The sequence below is a fragment of the Eurosta solidaginis genome, chromosome 1, assembly GCF_040869045.1.
Source record: "Eurosta solidaginis isolate ZX-2024a chromosome 1, ASM4086904v1, whole genome shotgun sequence".
NCBI classification, from domain to species: domain Eukaryota; kingdom Metazoa; phylum Arthropoda; class Insecta; order Diptera; family Tephritidae; genus Eurosta; species Eurosta solidaginis.
The window spans coordinates 369,887,725-369,906,832 of record NC_090319.1 but is presented as its reverse complement, the minus strand read 5'-3'; the positions used below and the strand labels follow the sequence as shown (position 1 = coordinate 369,906,832).

Sequence of the window (19,108 nt, the reverse complement as noted above, 5' to 3'; positions counted from 1 at the left end):
TTAACACGATAACTGGACACGAAACTGTAAAGAACATTGCTATATAAAGCAGAACATAACGCAAGCACTATAAACTTACACAACTTCAGGCACTTCTAAAGGATTTGATTGATCCCGCAAAATCTTTCTATTAAGAGCTTCTTAAACACGCGCCTCATTTTCCAGAAAAATAAATGCAAGACTAGTTGTAGCGCTCATTTTTTGTTTAATTTTTATTTTTAAATATTTCTCAAATAATTTTTTCACTCTCCAAACGATAGCTGTCAGATGTCAAAAGCTGTATTCATTGGTGCCGTATGTCGTATCGCTGTATCCGTATCCCTAACGTAATCAGCTGTTTATCGTTACAACGGTAATCCAAATCCCAATTGGTTGGATACGATACGGTTACGACCTTAGCGGCACCAATAATCGATTGCATTGATTCTCATAAGGTTGGTCGAATCAGCTGTTAAAAGGTTACCGATACGGTTACCGATAAAGCACCAATGTCTCCAGCTAAACATTAATTTTGGGGTGAAATTAAAACGAGCTCTAAAATGAACGAAACATTCGTTTTTCAGAACACCAAATTTAAATTCACACGTTTTAAGATTCATTTTCATATTCACTTTCACTCGAATTTCAGAACCTGCCTGAATGATGTGTATTTACGATTGTCAATTTCGAATAAACCGTTATGTTGAACGGACAAGAATATGTTTTCCAGCAGATGCATTTTTTTATGTTCTAGGACAGGCATTGGGCCCTAATACCCGCCCATATACCAAAAAATCGAAAGAAAAATGCAACCAAAATTGCAAACAAAAATATTATTTTGGAACGCATGTTTCAAAAGAGAATGCTAAAACACAGTTTATGTCAAGTGAGGGCAATGGCGGAGAAGAAGAAGAATTGGAATCTCCTATATATATGTATTTGCATCACGCTAAAAACCATTAAAATCAAAAGAAATGCTAATACTTTTTTTCAATTTGTTGTTTTTTGTTTATTGCACAAATACAATGTACATTACTAAACTAAATTTATTTACTTTGTTCAATTATTTGAATCTAAGAAATGGAGAGAGTTTAATAGAATTAGTTCGAATTATATTTGTATTAGGTAATGATTTAAATTAAATTAAAATTTAGTGACATACACACACATATTATAAATATAATATTTTTTTTTTAATTCCTTCTTGTTTTTTATTCTTCTCATGTGCTTAATTACATACATACAAACAAGTTTACTTTAAAAAATGCAAACCAAACAAACTATTTTCGCCATCAAATCGACATGATTGAACATGCAAACATACACAAGGACCACCAAAAATTAGATATTTATATTTACAAACTTAATGCTAACTTGAAAAAATTATACCTAATTGTACAAAATGTACTAAAATACATTAGACAGTAGGAGTAGAAGAGAAAACAACAATTTTAGTTAGAGAACAAAATTCGTTTAGGAAAAAAATTAAGCTGTAATTCAATTGAATTCTCATTTTATTTTTGATTCCTTTTTTTATTGTTTTTTCTTTGATAACATTTTTTTTTAACATTTTTATATTTCAATGCTCACATTTAAACTAACACTTTTTTATACACATTTTTCACAATTTTTCTCAATTATAAAAAAAATTTACTGTTGAGAAAAATATTTTAATTTTTATTTTATTTGTTACATTTTGATACTGAATTCAAACTAATTGTGGCAAACTTGGATTCCATTAACTATAATGAAGTTATTTATTTGCTTTGGTCGGGGGGTTTTGGCTAAAAAATGAGAAGGCAAAGTTAAATTTTATTTTTCCCTACTACGCGCTTCGACACTCCCATGTGTTCCTCAGGGCGTCTGTTCATTTTATTCTAAAAAAAGCCCATTAACAACAAACATAAATACAATTAAATAGGAAGAAATTTTCCAATTACACTTAACTTTGTCTCTCTTTCTCAGTCGCTAAGCTCCATCAAAGCAAACAGATATGTATACATTTGGCCCAACAAGAAAACATTATAATGAAGTTATTTTATATTACTTTGTCCACCTAAGTTTTTTGCTAATTATTTATGGTTTTTTTTATATTTTCTACAAAACCAACTTCGAGAAATGTTAAATTATTTATAGGTTTGAAAATATTTTTCACAATTTAATGTAATTGTATTAATTACAATTATTTCTTAGCAGTTATTATCATATGGATTGCCATCATTCAATATAAATTACAACAAAACATTATAAATTGAGCTCAACAAAAACGCAAGCCATCTATTATACTATATGTATTATTATTTATATACATATATATAAAATTATGTATACAAAATTTTAATATATTAAAGTCTAATATTTGTTAAGCACGCCATGCAAAAAAATCGCATGCAATATATTTGACGTGCGCAAATTTGAAAACTTAACAAATACTTCTGTTATCGATTTCTTCCAAATATGTTAGTGTATGTATGTGGGTTTGTTCATCTCGAATTGGGCAACTCTGGAACCGTTCGATGTTTTATCATCAATTTTTTCGAAATCAAAATTTTCGGAAAAAATAATATCGCCGAAAACAACAACATAATATTGACCAAATTTAATTTAATTTTTTTTTCAATGTATAATTGCTTTTATAGCTTCTTTTCGGAATCGCTAATGTTTGAATTTGCAAAAACTTTTTCGAATGAAATGTAAATTCAGATGTAGAATATTTTTTTCTTAAGTTTATTCTGAGTTCGAAACTTTTTGAAGTTGAAAGAAGTTTCTATGGGAAGAAATATGAAGCTTTTTTCAAAACTGGATATTTTTAAAATTTCGAAAATATTTTTTCGAACTATTTTTTGGAATCGCAAATATTTAAAATTAAGAAGAAATCTTCGAAAAGGGCAAATTAGGTATTCATCTATATCCATACCCTAGAATTATAAAATGTGCAGATGTTGATTAACTTTCTGAAATTTTTTTCTGAGCTGAAATAGTCTTGAAGTCAAAAAAGTTGTACATTGTGGCAAATGTAAAACTTTTTTTCAAAATTGGGCACTTTAGAACTTTTAAAATATTTCTAAATATGTGACATCTTGTTTTTGAAATTTTTTTCGAAATCGCATATACAAACATATATAAATTTAAGAAGAAATTTTCCAATAGGACAAATAAAGTATTAATTTATTTCCGCTTTTTATAATGATTTTCGAAATATTAAAAATATGTTTGTAACTTATTATGTGGAATAAATTTTGTCAACGCTCCAAAATTTTTGAAGTTAAAGGAAGTTTTCGATTGATACCAATGTTAAGCTTTTTCCGAAATCGTAAATTTTTGAAATTTAGAAATAATTTTCAGAACTGTGAATCCTGGTCTTTAATTTTAATTTTATTTCTTTTTTGAAAATAAAAACGAAGTATATATTACTTCTTTAGATTTTTTTCGAAATCAAATATACATATTTAAAATAAGTATGAATCGGAAAGTGCGGTGACAATCGTTTTATCAACAGATGTATGTAGAAACTATCTTCCAATTTTCTTTTCTAAAGTCAAGATTTTTGCAAATAAGGTTTAAAAAAAAATTTAGGAAATCGAATATATCTGGTAGTTAAAACTTTTTAAGTTGGACCGTTGCAATACCTGTCAATTCAGCTGTAGAATATGTTTTCTTGAAATTTTTTCAAAATCGAATATTTTTAGAATTGGTGAAAAACCTACCACCGGCAAAATTTCAAAAATAAAGTAATTTTTTAGAATTTTTTTCAAAATCGTATATTTGTGAAAGTTTTGAATCAATTGAGAATTGGAGAAATGTGACGCTAATCAGTTTGGTTGCAAAATCTAGTTTCTTGGAATTTTTTCCAAATCGAACTGAAATTTCAAAAAAAGTTTACCAAAAACTTATCAAAATCTGTAGAACTTCGATTACCGTCATTGACCAATTTGAGTTGGAATGGCCCTTACTACTACAAAATATAATTTTTATGTGCTTTTCTTATTTCAACATACTTTTTTAGCTCATTAAAATACATCAATTTCAACTCAAATTTGACGCTTAGGTCTATAGCAAAAACAAAATTTTCATATTCTTTATAAATTAAAGGACCTATTGCAAAATTAAGACCTACTTCATTATCTAAAACTAAAGTTTTGTACAGCAAAAATAACTTAATTACTTAACCTCAAACAAAGCCAGTTTTCTTTTATTTTTGACACGTATTCCAACCTTTTTTTTATAAAACTAAGAGTTAAGGCACATTTTGAGTTTGTGTTTGTGTGTGTGTGTTTGTATCAATTTTTATTTTTTTCATTATCCTTTAACGGACATTTTAACTATAAATGTAGATATGGAAATTATATTAAAAAATATATATATACTATATATACATAGGTAATGGCTCTGCAGATAGAGCTTTTTATACCTCTACACCATAATTGCGATCGACCACATATTCAAAACGTTGATCATTTTGTTCACTTTCGGCGTCTTTGTTGCTCGCTGCGGCGCTCTTAGCCGCAGCGCTTGTGCTGGCTGTTGGCTCTGCTGGTGTTGTTGTGTTAACAGTTGTTGGTGCTACTGTAGCTGCTGCGGCGGCTGCTGCAGCTGCCGCTGCTGTACTTTTGGCTGCATTCAATTCTCTTCGACTAACAGCACCACCAACATGATTCTCATTGAGATTCTTATTTCTGTTATTGCTAGCAACGAGCGCTGTATTAATAGCGATTGCCGTTTCGCGTGCCTCTTCTTCTTCATCGTCTTCATCTTCTTCTTCGATAAGATCGGCATCGGACAGCACGTAATCGGCGCGATCTGGTAAATCGGGCACTGGAAAACCTTTTCGAGTGAAGAAGGTCATTTTCTCTCTAAAAGAAAGAGAAGGAAAAAAGGATACGTTCATTTAACATTAAAAAATTCTCTGAATTGTAGTAAGTAGTAGCAGTATTTCATACTTCTTCCAATGGAAGTCCTAACAAACTAGCAGTTTCAATCAATGTTCGTACCGGTTAATGCTTTTTCAAACTGAATATAGTTTTTTCCACGTCGACTATTTTTATATGTAGAATCAATTGCCCAAATTTGTTTTAAGAATCGAATATTTTTTAATTGAAAAAAAGTTCGCGAACCGAACTAATATGGCACCGATCCATTTCTCTGTTCTTTAGATATTTTTATTTCAAATTCAGAAGTGTCGATCATTTTATTATCAGATTTAGAATTTGTCTTTCAGTATTTCCACTTCAGTCCAACACTAAAAACAGATTTTGAGACGAACAATTGTGCTAAGTATAAGGAGGCATTAAAGGCGTGATATCAATTTCCAATATTTTTTCCAAGTCGAATACTTATGAAAGTTATAAAAAATTTCTATTAAAAAAATGTATTAACGTTCAATACAGGTGTAGATTATCTTCTTGAAACCTTTCCGCAACGGAATATTTTCGAAATTTGTAAAATAATTTCGTTTTATATATGTACTAGCAGACCCGTCAGACGTTGTTCTGCCCTAAATTTGGTCTATCTCCATACATTTTAATAACTTTTTCTGTCTAACTCTTATCAGTTTTGCCAGGTTAATGCAACTAAATCGAATATCACAATGAAAATTACTTTAAAGCTCTCAGCAAACCCTTTCATTTGATATCCATATTACACACACATTCTAGGGGTCCAGGTTTTGCCCATATCTTGAGACCCTAGTCACCCAGCGGTATAAAAATTACTCTGTACTAAAGCACTCATCAACAGCTTTCATTCGTTATACATATTCTATAAACACATTCTAGGGGTACCCGCGTCCACGTTTTCGCTTATATCTCGAGACCCTAGTTACCCGCGGGTGCGAAAAATACCCCGTATCAAAGTATTCATAAACAGCTTACATTCGATACCCATATTGTACAAACATATCTCAGGATTACCCAGGTCCACGTTTCGATCTCATGACCCTATCCAGAACGGGATAAAAATTAGCCGATGTCTGTCTCCTGGTTCTAGGCTACCCCTCCACCAACTTTCAGCCAAATATGTTCATCCGTTCCTTCCTCTCCAATCACTCTTTATCTATTTAAAAAAAACGCATCAAAATCCGTTGCGTAGTTTTAAAGGTTTAAACATTCAAAGGGACATGGGACAGCAAAAGCGACTTTGTTTTATAATATGTAGTGATAGTGATACATGCAAAAATACAAAAAAATAAAACTTTTTTGAAGATTTTTAAGGAAATGTTTAATATTTTTAACGAAAGATTATTTTTCAATAGATGTATGCATTCTTAACCATTTATGTTGCATTAACAATTAACCATTTATGTTGCATAAATATGTATGTACATACCTATGTCAAGCTGATATGATATGAAAATACATACATATGTACATCCATACATACCTATAAACCTATGCCCGAAGTTAAATAACGCAGCGAATGCTATATATGTACGTATGTATGTATCGCATCAAGCCTGACTCAAAAGCAATTAGCGCGGACAGTTCACAGCGAACAAACACACATACGCATTTTTTGATAAAAATGTTACTTTTGCTTAAACAATTTGGCTGATATAAGAAAGGAATAAAGTATTTTTTTTTTTGATGCAGATCGGAGGTAAATATTTCAAAGTTTTACTGAAAAGTAGAACTTTTGAAATCCATCCATCCGTTTATGAGTTATTGCTGTGTAAACAAAAATTTGATGATTTTTTACTACATTTTGGCAATTTGCCACGCCCCTATAGTATATGCCTTCAAATTATATTAACTGTACCATCTCACGTAGCTAAGCTTTCAAATGCAAAAAACCGTTTTAAAATCGGAGTATTCTGTGTGAAGTTATGTGCATACATGGCATTTAGCGACTTTTTTAGATAGATACACATACGTTCATTTTCTTCTATTTCGAAATCAAGTATTCATGAAATTTATTTAAAAAAATTCGAACTAAACAAACATCCAAATTTCCTTCAAAAAATGTAAAGGGTATATAGCAATAGAATTTTTTTTAAATCGATTGTTTACGGTGTACGTTTTATAGAATACTATTCGAAATCGATTTTTTTCGAAATTCCAATAGTTTCGAATTAGACAGATGAATTACTAATTAGCTCCTCTTCAATAATATAAATATTATATTTAAATTTTTTTTCAAAACACGTGGTACTAACAAGCTCCTTTTCAAAAGAGTGTGCATTTTTTTCGAAAACGGTACATTTCGGTAAAGAATTTATTTTCTTGAAAATTGTTCGAAATTGAATATTTTTGAATTTCGAAAATAAAAACTTTAATTTGGACAAATGCAAAACCGATGAATTTCTCTTAAAAAAAATCGAAATACAGTTTTGAAAATAAAAAAAATCTCAATGTCAATGAAAGCGCCTCTCGACCTTACAGAAAAATTCCTTAGCTGAATAGCTTAGCGAAATAATTAGGTTTTTCTTTTACTTACTTGAAGGAGAGCAAATCTGGTGATCCTTTCGGCACCTTCGTTTTACGTAACTTATAAATTTCTTTGGCAGTTTTCATTAAAAGCTTATGTAATTGCTTTTCCTCTGGGCATTTCGCTGGATCTGCGCGCTCAACTAAACGTTGGAATTCCTCATTCTCAATAGCCCAAGCAGCAATCAAGGGATCACGATTATCACGACCCTTCTCCAGACTGTGGAAAAGAACGCAAAAAGAAAAAAATAACTAAGTAAGTAACCTTGCTCAAGAAACAAATTTCTTATGCTGTAACTTACACTTCTTTCAAGTTCTGCAACTTTGCAATTTGATCATTCAAGAAATCCAATTTACTATGCTGCGCTTGCAGATCCAATTCCAAATCCAAACTAGTTCTAGGTATGTGTGTATGACGAAGTTCTAAACAAAAAATAATATTTAAAAATTTGGTTTACTTCGAATTGTTAGCGCACCACCAGCGAGACTTACTTGTCACTTGTTTGGTAGCTTTAGTATGGAAACGCAATGAACGCCTTTCGACAGCGCCACGATGGAAGGGATGTGGCGTTACACCGAAATGCATAGCCGAATCCGAGTCAGAGCGATTCAAACGGCAAATATAACGATTTTTGTTCACTGCCGCTGACGGTGTAAATGTTTGTGAACGTTTAACGGGCCTATCGTCAGCCATTTGTTGTTGCTGCTGCTGTTGCTGTTGAGAGGCACGCGACTTCTCTGGTGGAAATGCGCATTCAGTATTTGTTTCTTTATCCGCATACTCCTGCTTGATTAGATCGATGCAATTGTAGGCTTCCAGCATTTTCTTTGTAAAGTCTGCGGAAATCATAGAAAAAGAGAATTGATTACTAAATGAAACGATTTCGAAAGCGTTTTAATTTTTGTAATTTACCATCGCTCAATCCTGCAAGTTCGTCTTCATCATCGTCGTCTTCATCATCATCATCTTCATCATCCTCATCGTTCACGCTCAACTGTTCTTGCATTTCTTCTGTGATTTGCGCTTGTACGTCAAATGGTGGCACTTGATTTCTTGTTAAGGTGGATGTTTGTGATGAGGTGTATGTCGATTCATCTGAGGACTCTTCTTTGCATGCATTCGGCGCATTGTTATTACTACTCGCAGTCGATGGCGGAGCATTCGCTGAAGCCGCGGGAGTTACAGGCGTCGCACTCGTGGCAGCTGCAGCCGCAGCGCTTGTCGAAGGTATATCAAGCGGTTCGAAGGTTGGCATAAATTTGGAGCTTAATACATTATACCATTTGAGCGTGGAATCGTCTGGATTGAACTCAGCCATGCTGATCTGTACTGTGCCCTGTAAGGAAGAGAAGAAAGGATAAGTTATATTTTGTGCTGCGTATAGTTCAGAGCGTGTCAACTTACGATAATCTCCTCTTTTTGCCCGGTCATGCTAACCACCGTCACATGTAAGCTCTTCGTTTGCAATTTGCTTAGCGAGATGGGCACGGCAAATGTGTCGCTAAAGACTGGTTTCTGGAAGTCTGACATGGCTTTTGTGCGTATCGATGTAAGCGAATTGGGTAGCAAAGCAGCACGTAGATAACTGTAAAAAAATCGTAAATGATACCGTTAGATTAATTTGGTTTTTGTCGATTTTCCAACAGGGTGCTGTAAACAGTTCTTTTCAATGTTTTTTGTTCGAAAAATAATGGTTATTTTATCATCTCGGAGAAAAGCTCTATTTGCCTTTTTTATTTCTCTCGGAAAAATATAATAAATATGAAATTTTTTATTTCGCTTTAAGTAAACCTCTTATTTTCTGAGTATTCCATTTTGCTCACAATGTAAGATTTATTTTTCGAGTTTTTCATTTCTCTTCAAAAATAATGATTATTTTTCGATCTTTTTATTTCGCTTGAAAAGTATTTCCACGCTTAATTTCGGAAAATTAAAATAATTTTTTGAGCAAGAAAAAAAAAGAGAACTGAGATAAATAAAAAAAAAAAAACTCGTAATATTCCGAGCGAAACAAAAAACTCAAAACAACTGTTATTTAAAAAGAGAAATAAATAAAGAGTCTAAAAAATAACGGTTATTTTCAGAGCGAAATAAAAATCACTACAAAAAACTTATTAAAAATAGATTTTAATAAGACAACGCATGAAATAAGTTTTGGGACAAACGAGTGTCCGCGTTAAGCCATCATCAGTGTCATTGCAGAAAACGTTCTAATATGCATCTATATAATACTATATGTATTTGAACCTAGCGTAAACGACTCAAGGTACTTACACTTGGGAATTGTTTGCCGTGGCAGTCCACAACGCTAATAAATTATTCGCGCGCTCCAAAGATACGACTAGTACACCCTTCTCCTTCAAATATTTCAAACCTATCTGCACCTGTGCCAACTCTTTGCGTGGCAAATGCACACGCGACGCTTCAAAAACGCCTGAGTCTCCAGCCACCGACTCGTTACTTACCGCCGCCGATACGGAACGCGTATTCGATGAAGATGACGAACGACTAAGCATCTCTTGTGGCAAATCTAGTAGCGATGGCTTTTCGGATATAGGCGATAGCGGTGCCACTGGCAGATTAAGCGGGGCGGATATGTTGAGTTTTTGTAATTTAGCTTCCAACACCATACAATCGAGCAGCGTTGAATCCAAATCGTGCGCATGTGTACGTGCCATTGCTGCAGCCAATGCTGGACTTGGTTGATAGAGCGGTGGTAAACCAGCACCACCACCCGATGTATTCGCATATGTAGGCTCCTCTTTGAGCCGCTGATTTGGTGTCGGTGGCACTTGATCAACACTGGTGACACTATATTTCATTGGCGAGGCGGGTGGTGTTTCCATTGATAGACTGCTACGCGGTGAGAGTGATAATTCTGATGAAGGTTGCTGTTGCAATTGTGGATGCCCTTGCGCTTGTTGTTGTTGTTGTTGGTGTTGTTGCTGTTGCTGCAATTGCAATTGTGCTTGGGCGGCTTGCAACTGCTGTTGCTGATAGAAACGTTGTGAACGACGCTGCAAATCGATTACATCGATTTGTGAATCCACGGCGAAGGGATCGATATAAATGTCGGTAAAACTGAGCGCGCTCTTGCTGCTCGCCGTCGACAATGAACCCAGACTAGAACCGCTGCTAATCGAGAATGTACTTTCCGATGAGAACGATTTCAGACGTTCCTCTAATTTTTTGGTTGACTTGAGCGCCTCTTGCAATTCGCCCACTAAAAATTGTTTCTCTTCATGGAAGCGTAAACGCTTCGCTATGCATTGGTTGGTAGCCTCATATGCCTCATTCAAATCATCCTCCAGTTTTTGGCGTGTTTGCCTTATTACGCGCACCTCTTCAGGTGTGCGTGACTCCATCGAAATACTATTCAGATCGTTAAGGAATTTCTCTTTCTCTTGTATCAGCAATATACGATCTTTATCTGATTCCAATTGTCCAGGATCGATGCGTTCTACATGATCGGCCAATTGTTGTTGTAGCTTCTTGATATGTTTACGCCATTCAGAATATTGTAATTTTGTTTTTGCCATCTCGGCAAAGCGTGCGCCGCTATTTGTATCGCCTGCACCACACAAGTCGGTTTGCGATGCCACGCAGACGCGATCGAAAGGCGATGCGGCATTCATGAGTTCGGCATTTTCATCATTAATTTGTTGGCGACTGAGCTCGTTCTTAATCTGCACCAGACTACGCATAAGCTCTTCACGTACCTTCTCTCCGGAGACTAATGATTTGTGCACTTTAAGCATTTCTTCACGTATGGCTTGTACTTCGGCTATATCGTAGCATCCATTTTGCCGCGCATTGATCTTCTCACCCACAGAGTGTAGTGTATTCATGCCACGCTGTGTGAATGTTATATCGTGCGTAATGTGCTTAAGCTCTTGCTTGAGCAAGCGTACACGTTCTTTAGCCATAGCGAGATCGGCGCGCAGCAATTCGGGATCGTGTCGACTCATCGAGCTCGAAGAGGAACATACTGAAATGAGAGAGAGGATGTAAGTTAAAGTAATGATGTGAAATAATCGAGAGCTTATAAAAATAAAAGTTTGGTGACTTGGAATACGCACGCGATACCTAGATTTGACTATAGTAAAGGGCGACTAATGCCAAATTTACATTAGAATTTCCGACCTCTTTTCTGAGGAATTTCGGTTAATGGAATTTGGTTAATGTCACATATGTATATGACAAAGGCGATGAAAAACACTTCTCATCCTAAGACATTAGACTAATAAAATTGTTCTCATTCCATTAAAAACGCTGGAAACGCTGATTAATTTTTACGATATTGGTTTTCTGGATCTTAACACGCCTTCAATAAGGGAAGGGAAGGTCTACAAAGACGGCCCTTTATTCGGTGGTCAAATTGATGGGGGGGGGGGGGGGGGGTCACTGAGATCAAAGATTTCAACAAGATGCCAACAATGTCTAACTAGCGGCCAATAAAAGGGTTGTTCTAGCGCTTGGAGTGGAATCAATTTTGGTAGAGTTCATCAGCAGAATCACGAGTGGCAGAATGATCATAGCGTGGTCAGATACAGCGCCGGTTCAGTTAAGGGTAAAAATCCATATCAGTGGGATTTTTCTGAATACATTGATGTAGATTTTAAAGCTGTTGCCGTGGACAGGCGAATTTAATGATATGGATTAGCGGACAACCCTATACTTACGAATCACAAGACACCTAAGCTGTGAAGAAATTTAAAATTTGCGGATATAATCGGATACAATTAGTCAAATCTCTAATGTCGCTCACCATAAATAAGGGAGAGTCATTCGTAGTGCTTCAAACTACTTATAAGAGTGCCAGAACATAAGACTATCACTGGCAACTGTCACGCGGATCTCTTGCCTCGAGTAGGTACTTGCGAACTTTAAGGTTTACCAAGGTTCATTTATACATGTTAATTGGAATGATAGTAGTCCTTTGCTAGGACGTGGTGTAAACATCGCGGTGGGGACGTATTCGACTCTCTGGATAGACATAATTGTATTAAGCAGTGGCCACCTCAAATATCCATCCAATGCTCTCTTAACATAAATTTAAATTTCATATTTTTTTGGAAAAGCTGGAAAATACCGCCCAGGAAAAATATACACAAAAACTACTCACAACTACTTCGGCTCGCTGCTAATTTGTTTAGATGATTATATTCTTCTTGCGCTATTTGTAAGCGCTGTTGTTTAATTTCATACATCTCTTGTTTATTCTCTAATTGATCCTGCGCCGCTGACAAATAATCTCTTAACATTTGCTCTTGTACGCTTTTCCATTCTTGACGTGGATCCTCCAATTGTGTAGTTTGTTCTATGTGATTAATATAATAACGTCCTATATGCGGATCGTATGCTTCCTCCCAGCCATGGGGTAGCTCATCGCCAACGCAATCTTCGAACGACTGTGGCTTGGTATATCTGCAAATGCAAAAAATTAAAAGAAAACGGAAATGCTTAGCATATACTCATACACATGATGATAATAATGTGAATATGTACAAAGTATTTACACATACATATGTATGTATACATAATTATTGTGTGTTATATTTTATCTTACTACATATGTATATATGTATTTCCCTCTAATCTTAGTTTATAGTCTAGTAACTTAAAATAATCATCAATTTCCGTTTAAATGCGCGCCACACTGATGAGTGTATGATGATGGTCTTCGGAAATACATATTTATGAGTCGCTTTAAGCGCTTTATACAAGTTAGCGTCCAGTAAAGTGGATATGCGACTGTTAAGCATACTTAATTGGCGTTTAGGCTTTCTTGGTAGCAGTTGGGCGTGGGGGAAACAAGTTTCCCTCCATTGACGTTTGAATCTTTTAATCACCCATTTCCCACGCTATTTCAAGTAGGCATATGTACATACATACATACATACATACATACATACATGTATATAAATAGTAGCCATTTGCTAAACTAACCGTCTTACTAATCGTCATTTGACTCTAGTCGATTATCCGTTGATTTGCTTAAATTGTTTAATCATGCAAATTTATGCAAAATACAAATAAATCGCGCATACATACATACACACATACGTGAACATAATATATACATATAAATGAGGTTGTGGCCTGTTTTTTTAATTAAGTATGTGGTACAGTTAACAAGTTTTCGGCCAAGCTTGTACATATTTCTTACTTGAATTAATTAAGAATTTATTGCTTAATATTTTGTTGTTGTCATTGCTAAATGAACTCAATATTTATGATTGTTTTGCTCCACACTAATAAACTGCTCTATCGCGGTCTTTAGATTGAATAAACTAGACGTTTCTTAATATAAATTATTCATTTATTAAAGCAAGCATCTTTTGTAATTGAATTACAAAAAAACAAACTAAGGAATCTCAAAAAAAAAACCAAAAAAAAAATGTTTACCCAATAAATTCCAAGTGTCCGATTCGAGGTATTTCAAAGATTTCGACTTTATGCACTGAAAAAAGTGCTAAAATATACCGAATCACCTGATAATTCGTAAGAAGTTTTTGTCGATATTCGCAAATAGTCAATACATCGCAAATGGTTGTTAAATCAATTCTGCAAAAATCATTGATCCCAAATAACTCTTTCAACACTAAAATCAACAACAACAAAATATCATCATATCTAAACCATAGATCTGTTAACTTAACAATTATTAATGATGCCCTAAGAGTAACTACGAAAATAGTCAAAATAACATATGTATTTCCGTCACTATTTGAATAACAGTGAAGACTGTTTACATAGCAGCGATTTCTGTATCACCATAGTGGCAAAAACCAGGTAATGAGCGCTGTGAGCGTAAGTCTCTCTTTAAAATAGTTGATGCAAAAAAATCAGTTCTTTTAACTGAAAAGTTATTTAGATTGGTTTCGCGTCTGTCGTTTTCACAGAATAATGTTAACTTGAGGTCAAAAGCTTCTCTTCTGTTGAAATGACTAAACAAATTTGTTTCTCTTGACAAAAAACTCCTTTTTATTAACAATAATGTGATAAATTTTATCAAATTTGTGTTCATTGAAGAACAAAAAATCCGTCTCTAGATTGCACTAGAGTAATTTTTTCCGTGTATATATCGTTATCGACTCATCCAGTTCAGATATATCGTGTTGCGTTGCTCTTTTATAATCGTTTTGGTTGATTTGTATGATCTATTGATATTTTAAAATTTATTGAATTTTAATTGATATTTATCGTTTATAATTTTTTTAAGTCAATCATTGGCCTATTTTGAGCGATTTTCATTTTATTTAAATAGACTTTCATTGAGCATACATTATTTTAAATAAAATGTATACATATCAAATTTTTAAATTGATTTCTGGTCTATTTTATCGGTATTTAAATAAAATGAGTCAATTTCAATTTATTTGGTTTGTTTATAACGGTGATGGTTTTTCTTGATCGAGTTTAATTTTACCGAACTAAAATTTTGTTTATCTATAGTCAATTTTATATGATTTTTTTAAATTATTTGTCTCGTCTTTGGCCGTTAGTATCTAGAATAACTACATTTTTTTATTTTTTGTTTTTATTTTTCAATATTTCGACTTTAGTCTGAAGTCATCCTCAGGAATCTCAAGCTGCGTTTGGAGGACTTTAATCGATACATTGTCCGTTTTTTGGCCCCTATTTAACTTGAATCGATATATGGGTGATTCTCCGCGAGCGTACAGTTTTGTGTATTTTCGAAATTTGAAATATATTAAGGCATTTTCAATGAATTAAATTATGTAATTGAGTTAAAATTATGTTTATTTTAAAGTTTCATGTTTAATTTTATTGACTGGTCATCAGTTTTATGAAGTTATAGTTCATAATACCCTACAAATGTCACAACCGTGGCAGTCCACAACCACATTTTTCATAACATTTTAGGTGGCAACGTTTTTAATCTTTAATTATACGAGTAATAAACTGTCATTATATTAAACACTTGACTTAATCTGCAATATTAAATGTTGTTTTAATGATAACATTTCTGTTTTCGCTTTGTAATTTGATATTGAAAAGTGTCCATGAGTTTTTGAGTAAAAAATGTTATTCAAATCGTTAGGTTGGTACTGCTTTATTGCACACTGGTTTGTGACATGTGAGTGTGAATTTTGATCAGCAAGTGTCCCCGCATATTTCCAATGTTAATGTTTGCAGTCTTAAAATAACTAAAATCCATTTTTAAATACTAAAGAATACGGTACGTATCAAAAAATCGTGTCACAACCGTGGCACTTGTATCTTTGTAGTTTTAAGTTAAGTACCGTCTATTGTACCATTTTTCTTTAAAGTTTGCTAACATAACCTTAAAATTTTACGGAAAATCTTTTTTTAATGAGCAATTTATTGTCAAAATGTCACAACCGTGGCACGCGTGTAATGTCACAACCGTGGCAGGTTTCCGTATCAAGAACAGAAATTAATAGCTGTAGCTCGTCCACTTTGTGAATGTTTTTTAGCTATAAAAACTCACAGAAAGATGACTGAAAATATTTGAAAATCGAATATTTTTTTTCCAAAATTTTGGGCTAGTAAAACTGAGAGCTCGCGGAGAATCGCCCATATATCTATTTTACTCGATTTCGAATATAGTTTTATTTGACAAATTATTTTTTTAATCGATAAATGGCGGTCACCGTGGTGTGACGGTAGCGTGCTCCGCCTATCACACCGTATGCCCTGGGTTCAACTCCCGGGCAAAGCAACATCAAAATTTTAGAAATAAGATTTTTCAATTAGAAGAAAATTTTTCTAAGCGGGGTCGCCCCTCGGCAGTGTCTGGCAAGCGCTCCGATTGTATTTCTGCCATGAAAAGCTCTCAGTGAAAACTCATCTGCCTTGCAGATGCCGTTCGGAGTCGGCATAAAACATGTAGGTCCCGTCCGGCCAATTTGTAGGGAAAAATCAAGAGGAGCACGACGCAAATTGGAAGAGATGCTCGGCCTTAGATCTCTTCGGAGGTTATCGCGCCTTACATTTATTTTTTTTTATAAATTTCAAAGATTTAAAATTTTCGTAAATGGTAAGCTGTATATTTTTATCGTAATTTATTGATTTCAATATTTCATAGGTAGTTTGGGTAAACACGTGGGCAAACACTGCCGAGGGGCGACCCCGCTTAGAAAGATTTTCTTCTAATTGAAAAACCTTATTTCTAAAATTTTGATGTTGCTTTGCCCGGGGTGCAAACCCAGGGCATACGGTGTGGCAGGCGGAGCACGCTACCATCACACCACTGGCTGTCAAACAATTACTACACACATATGGTAAGTTTATACGAAGCAGTAAAAACAATTTTGAAACCACACCCAACCAAATTTTTTGTACACTTTTGTTTACATTGCAAATATCGCACTGCGTTGATGTATCTATTTACAAATAATGAATATTAACATATTAAAATTATTTGACATTTACAGATATGTATGTTGAATTGAAAATCAGTGGAAAGCAAATATAGTTGCTAAAATAAAAAAAAGGATATGGATCACTGTCCATTGGAACGCAGGAAATGAACTGGTGTCACTTCCCTACAAGGCATGAAAGTCAGATTCAGCAATAAAATTGAAAAAAAAAATTGTTAAAACTAACATATTCGACTTAAGTTAAAAGAATACACTAGACAAGAGAAAAAGAACATATACATATGCTCAAATAGAATTGCAAATTCGACTCAAAAACTCATATATAAAATTACCGTTAACCTACTGTGTTCTTACAGGATCACAGCTCAAGAAATATTGAGACACACATATATTTTTGGCAAAACCAGGCAAATGAAAAAATTGGATTTTATTAATCTCTCTCATTTTATTTCTTCATTTATTGAAACAGGTAATTGCTAACACAAAATGAATCTAATCGCAAGACAGCATTACCATTACATAATACCAAATATTATTGTAAAAATTTATAAATTTATGACTGCGCTTCCTTGAATGACAATTTGAGCTTGCAAAAAAAAAGTTTTTAAGCATATTAAGAAATATACAATAAATATTTATATACATATGCATTTATTTGTTTGTTTTTATTATTTTATATTTCGCTTGACAACATCAAAAATCATATTGAGACTTGAGTGATTAGCTTACTCAGCTAAATTGCTCATAAATGCGGAACGTTATTCAATTTTAAACAAAAATAAAAAAATGAAGATTTAATGTAATGCAAATAAATAATGGCAAATAAATAAAAATAATAATAAGTTATGACACCAAAAAAGAAAAAGTAAATTCTACAAAATTCAGTAACGTTCGTAAAGTCACCATTCCCTTTGTATGAATATTATTTGTAAATTTGATGGAAGCTACATGAGTATATGTGCGCCTTACAAGCTTGGCCGTTTCGAAGCGCCTTGGCCGCAAACCTGTTGCCTTATTGACAGTTTACATATTTTTGTACATACATACATACACATAAAAACTTATGTCGTCAATGAGCTAGAATTTGACATGTAAATGAATATTGTATGAATTCAGCAATTTTTTTTTTTTTTTGTGAACAACTTTGAGTTAGCGCTAATTTCAGTACATACATACATTGTTTAAAACATTGCATTTTATAATTCTCAATATAATTGACTAATATATTTGGCGCTTATAATGTCAATCAGATTCGAGGAATTACACCAAATTAGTTTACAGCAGCAAAATAAATTTAAAAAAATAAATGGCAGCGATAATCTTATTTGGAACACGTTTTGGTGGCGAAATTAATTCACACAAAAAATTTGGTGTCAAAACTGCAGTTTGTGGTGGAATTTCACTACTAAAACGTGCTGAAAATTTTTTTTTCCTCAAAAACAGAAATTCAATGTGAAAGGCGGATAAAGCTGCTCCATACCATTCCCGATCGTATTTTTATGGTTTCATGCAGTGGCTATTTCCAGGACCTAATTTAACTTACTTCTGGGGCCCTATTCGCTAACTGTTAGTTTTAAAGTGTACCCAAGAAATTGTGTAAACTTTGAAATTCTGATTCTGTAACGCAAAACTGTGAACAAAAAAACCCACAGATAAAAACTTCGTGATTTTTCTTGGTAGCCAGTGTACACTATTGTGACATTCAAAACTCATACGCACTATTGCAGAATGACTTTTTTGTTTTCATGGCGTTTGCTGAATATTTTCTCACTGACATAAGATTTTTACATTCAGCGCTCATTCAGCAAAACAATGTGCACAATAGTTTACAGAATCGCATGAAAATTTAAATTGTACATTGTGTGTGCAAATGAGTCTCCAATAAGTGTACATATTACAGTTTCGGGGATAGTTTTGAGATTTTTTGTAGTCATGTTGGGTTCAAGCCAAATTCATATTGAGATCGTTTCGGGATTGTTTCAGGTATTAATTCGGAAATGGAATGTGTTAGAGAGTATTTCGGTGTTATTGGCACGAATATTTCGGGATCAATATGGTAATATTCCCGACCTCTCTGAAGTTGGCAAGATAACTTTTATGTGGAAAAAAATTAACTAGTGGGTTATTTGTCGTAATTTATCTGTGAAACAAGAAAAATTGCAGCAACAAAATTTTTTTAGAAAATATCGAGTGGCACGCAAACTTCATGTGAAGTTGACGTTTAGTTTAATTCCATTAACCACAAAAAATAATATGAAATTTATGTTTTTTTCGAATATATTAAATATGGCACTTATTTACGACAAATGTACGCCAATTCGTATACAATAATTATT

The 19,108-nt window shown here is 33.6% G+C and overlaps 1 protein-coding gene across 12 annotated transcripts in view; it reads right to left on the bottom strand.

Moving 5' to 3' along the window:
- Nucleotides 1–963: 963 nt before the first annotated feature.
- The window catches only part of kibra (WW and C2 domain containing protein kibra), a 122,768-nt gene continuing 104,623 nt past the window's right edge, over nt 964–19,108 (bottom strand). For all 12 annotated transcript variants that reach the window (XM_067762981.1, XM_067762973.1, XM_067762971.1 and 9 more), the window contains 8 exons: nt 12,527–12,828; nt 9,676–11,389; nt 8,806–8,986; nt 8,314–8,737; nt 7,893–8,237; nt 7,703–7,823; nt 7,411–7,620; nt 964–4,832 (listed from right to left, as the gene is read on the bottom strand). In XM_067762981.1, coding sequence (XP_067619082.1) covers nt 4,385–4,832; nt 7,411–7,620; nt 7,703–7,823; nt 7,893–8,237; nt 8,314–8,737; nt 8,806–8,986; nt 9,676–11,389; nt 12,527–12,828 — 3,745 coding nt within the window. In that variant the 3' untranslated portion in view covers nt 964–4,384. The remainder of the gene's footprint in view (nt 4,833–7,410; nt 7,621–7,702; nt 7,824–7,892; nt 8,238–8,313; nt 8,738–8,805; nt 8,987–9,675; nt 11,390–12,526; nt 12,829–19,108) is intronic.